This window comes from Cydia fagiglandana, chromosome 18 (assembly GCF_963556715.1).
Source record: "Cydia fagiglandana chromosome 18, ilCydFagi1.1, whole genome shotgun sequence".
Taxonomy (NCBI): domain Eukaryota; kingdom Metazoa; phylum Arthropoda; class Insecta; order Lepidoptera; family Tortricidae; genus Cydia; species Cydia fagiglandana.
This window is the reverse complement of record NC_085949.1, coordinates 7,775,053-7,778,250: the sequence shown is the minus strand read 5'-3', so window position 1 is coordinate 7,778,250 and position 3,198 is coordinate 7,775,053. Positions and strand designations below refer to the sequence as shown.

General features: G+C 40.8%; 1 protein-coding gene across 1 annotated transcript; it reads left to right on the top strand.

The window, feature by feature from the left end:
* The first annotated feature begins 219 nt into the window (after window positions 1-219).
* Window positions 220-2,485, top strand: LOC134673599 (putative nuclease HARBI1). Its single transcript, XM_063531599.1, has 7 exons — window positions 220-443; window positions 588-698; window positions 963-1,093; window positions 1,176-1,374; window positions 1,487-1,631; window positions 1,725-1,971; window positions 2,058-2,485. Exons 1-7 carry the CDS (start codon window positions 303-305, stop codon window positions 2,191-2,193), a joined length of 1,110 nt encoding a protein of 369 aa, XP_063387669.1. The 5' UTR covers window positions 220-302; the 3' UTR covers window positions 2,194-2,485.
* Window positions 2,486-3,198: the final 713 nt, after the last annotated feature.

Genomic DNA, 3,198 nt, shown 5'->3' with positions numbered 1-3,198 from the left:
TCTCCCGCGGACATATGTCAAAGCGACAAAATTTTGTCGCTTGACAGTTCCACGCGGGATACTCTCGAAACTCGTAGCACAAATGCACTTTGGGCGACAAAATATCCCGCGTTTCAACGTCAAAATGAGAGAAACTGTCTTCGAGACATTAAGCTAGCGAGACGCTCTCGACTCAAACAAAAAGTAAGTTTTCCGTGTTTTCTTATTAAATACACACTAGGTATTGCATTTAATATTATTATGAATCGTTATATTGTTCGTTATATTGTGAATTCGTTACATACCATTGCGTTATAAATGTTATGAATTCAACAAAATTGTATTTCTTTGTATTTTTCAGAATGGCCTTTTTTCTTTTAATCAATGAAGAGATCCGGCAAAGGAAACTTCAGCGGAGGAGGTTGCGGGACGCTAACAACCCCTTCGAGTTGCCGGATCAGCCGGCCTAGCCAAGGTTACAATCGCTATCGCTTCGACAACGAAAAGCATTATGTCTCTCTATCACTCTTCCATATAAGTGCGACAGTGACAGTTGCGTTTCGATCGCTACGAAGCGTAAGCGATCGGCATCTTGGCTACGCGGCCAGGAATTTCAGCATTTATACAGAATAAATAAGGATATGGGCCTGTACCTGATTCGGCAGCTCGAAGGGACATTGGGAGAGACCGCCGCTCACAGCATCCCCGTCCATGTCCAGGTATGATTCCATTACCTTTTTTTACTCCAATTTTGATGTAGGTATAGCTTACTATGATGTCAAACTTATTAGGTGCACCTAACGTCGCCCTACATTAAATTTGTAAATGGAGATACAGAAATGTAAAATAACCGTCTATTAAAATCTACAATTATGTACTTACTAATAAAAAAAGAATAATTAAAGAAAGACGGCAATACCCAATAGGTAGTTTAATTTGAAGATCATGTCTAAAAGCAGTAAATAAATAAATAATTTGTGCAGGTTTTATCATCTGTGATGTTCATGGCTGCCGGGAGCTACCAGAGGGGTGTGGGCCAAGACCACAACCTTTGCATGGCTCAGACAACCATGTCCAAATATCTGGGCAGGGTCGTGGATGCGATCAACCGACAGTGAGTAGTAACTTGAACACTGCTTAAGTTGAACAAAATAGATTTTTATATAAGTACTTAACTGTATGCAATTTATTTGTAGATTGAAAAATCGGTGGATTGTTTTCCCTGGCACCGAGGCTGGAAGGCAAAATGTGTCCGCCGGATTCCGGGAAAAATTCGGAGTCCCGGATGTACTGGGGGCAGTGGATTGCACGCATGTGGCCATATTTCCACCGCCGCGGCCACATGGCGTGCAATTCATAAATAGAAAAGGAATTCACACCCTAAATGTGCAGTTGGTGAGTCAAGTCATCTTTAACCAAATAAAATAAATACCTAAACTATTGTAGTTGGTACCTACGCTTTGGAAAGTTCTGAATCTAACATCAAAAAATTTCGTACCTTCCTCAGGTAGCAGACGTGGATTGCAAAATATTAAATGTTAATGCGCAATTCCCCGGCCGAGTGCATGACACATATATATACCGCCAATCAGTTATTAGAGACGAAATGCGCCGCCTACACGAACAGCGCATAGGGCGTTATTTTCTTTTGGGTATGATTTATAATTTAATTACAATTATTTCTTTATTAACTTAAATACAAGTTGAATTGCATTACAATATTTATTTGATATGTATAACTACAGGAGATTCCGGCTACCCATTAGAGCCCTGGCTGATGACGCCGGTGTTGCACGCCGACCCACACTCGCCACAGGACCGCTACACGCGCTGGCACTGCCAGGCCCGGAACGTAGTGGAGCGCACCAACGGCTACCTCAAGGGTTCTTTGAGATGCTTGGGGTTGGACAGGCGCCTCCACTACACGCCAGAAAAATCCTGCAGCCTGATTTATGCGTGCTGCACCGTGTATAACATCATGAAGTACTTTGGGTAATATTTTTATCAGTACCTATAGCTATTTGTAGGTTGAAAATCTCGTACGTACCTATAATATATTTACTACGATTATTTTGCAGGGTCGAGTTGAGGGAAGAGGTAGCAGAGCCAATCGAAGACGAAGATAACTACGGCCAAAATTTTGATGACGCTGCGGCGCTTATGCGCGTAGCAAACGAACGCCGAGAGCGATTAATTATACAGTATTTTTCTTAAGGAAAACTTTCATTTCAGCTACATTATCTAAAACCTTACATCAAGGGTATATCTATGCAAAGTAAAACTATACTTAAATTGTACGCGCCTCTATATTATTCTGTTTTTAGTATTTGTTGTTTAGCTAAGTTTTTAGTGCTTACTGAGTGGAGACCATTTCAGCCTCAGATCTTTATCTTTGATATGTCTCTTTGTGTTTTGTATACTTCTTGTTTCACATTTTATGTTATTTTTTTGTTATGCATTTTTTAATGGAATGATGTGTTGCCTGAATAAATATTTTTCTATTCTATTCTAATAGTATTCTATTCTAGTATTTGTTGAAATAAATCATCAGTGAAAATTTCAACTGTCTAGCTATCACGGTTCATGAGACAGACAGACGGACGGACGGACGGACAGTGGAGTCTTAGTAATAGAGTCCCGTTTTTACCCTCTGGGTACGGAACCCTAAAAATAAGTCCCGCCTAGTTTCTTGCGCCGGTGTAGTTATGTTCCAAACCGTGGTATAGGTTGGGAACGATGGTAGGTTTTTTCATTCATAAATGCATTGTAATATGCCTAAAGGCTCCTCTTCACGTTGGGCCAACGCCAAAGCCAACGAGGGACGCAGCCATCCAGTAGAATGAGATAGCAATATCACTTGCTCCCTCTAACGCATAAAGGCGTCCCTCGTTGGCGTTGGCCCAACGTGAAGAGGAGCCTTAAGGAGCATTCCACGGGCTGTCCCGTACAAACGCATTTTATTTCCTGTGTTGCGAATTTTTTTCGGCATTTAAAGCGGGCGATTATATTTCTGTGCATATTTTTGACCATTTGTCATAGGAAAGCAAACTCTTATACCTGCAAATTCGCGTTTGTACGGGACAAACGGTAGACAATTTATGGAATGCTCCCTAAATCGAAAGAATCGGATACCTTCAAATCTACGGGTTTAAAAAAAATCTTCACAATGTATTCATATTATATAGTATAATCATCTAATCAGCCGTTCATTTTGGCATT

Excerpts from the sequence above, each read along its gene's own strand:
- LOC134673599 (XM_063531599.1), top strand. The coding sequence starts at position 303 with ATGAATTCAACAAAATTGTATTTCTTTGTATTTTTCAGAATGGCCTTT. Across the intron at positions 699-962 it reads GCATCCCCGTCCATGTCCAG|GTTTTATCATCTGTGATGTT; the intron begins GTATGATTCCAT and ends TAATTTGTGCAG. Across the intron at positions 1,094-1,175 it reads GTGGATGCGATCAACCGACA|ATTGAAAAATCGGTGGATTG; the intron begins GTGAGTAGTAAC and ends ATTTATTTGTAG.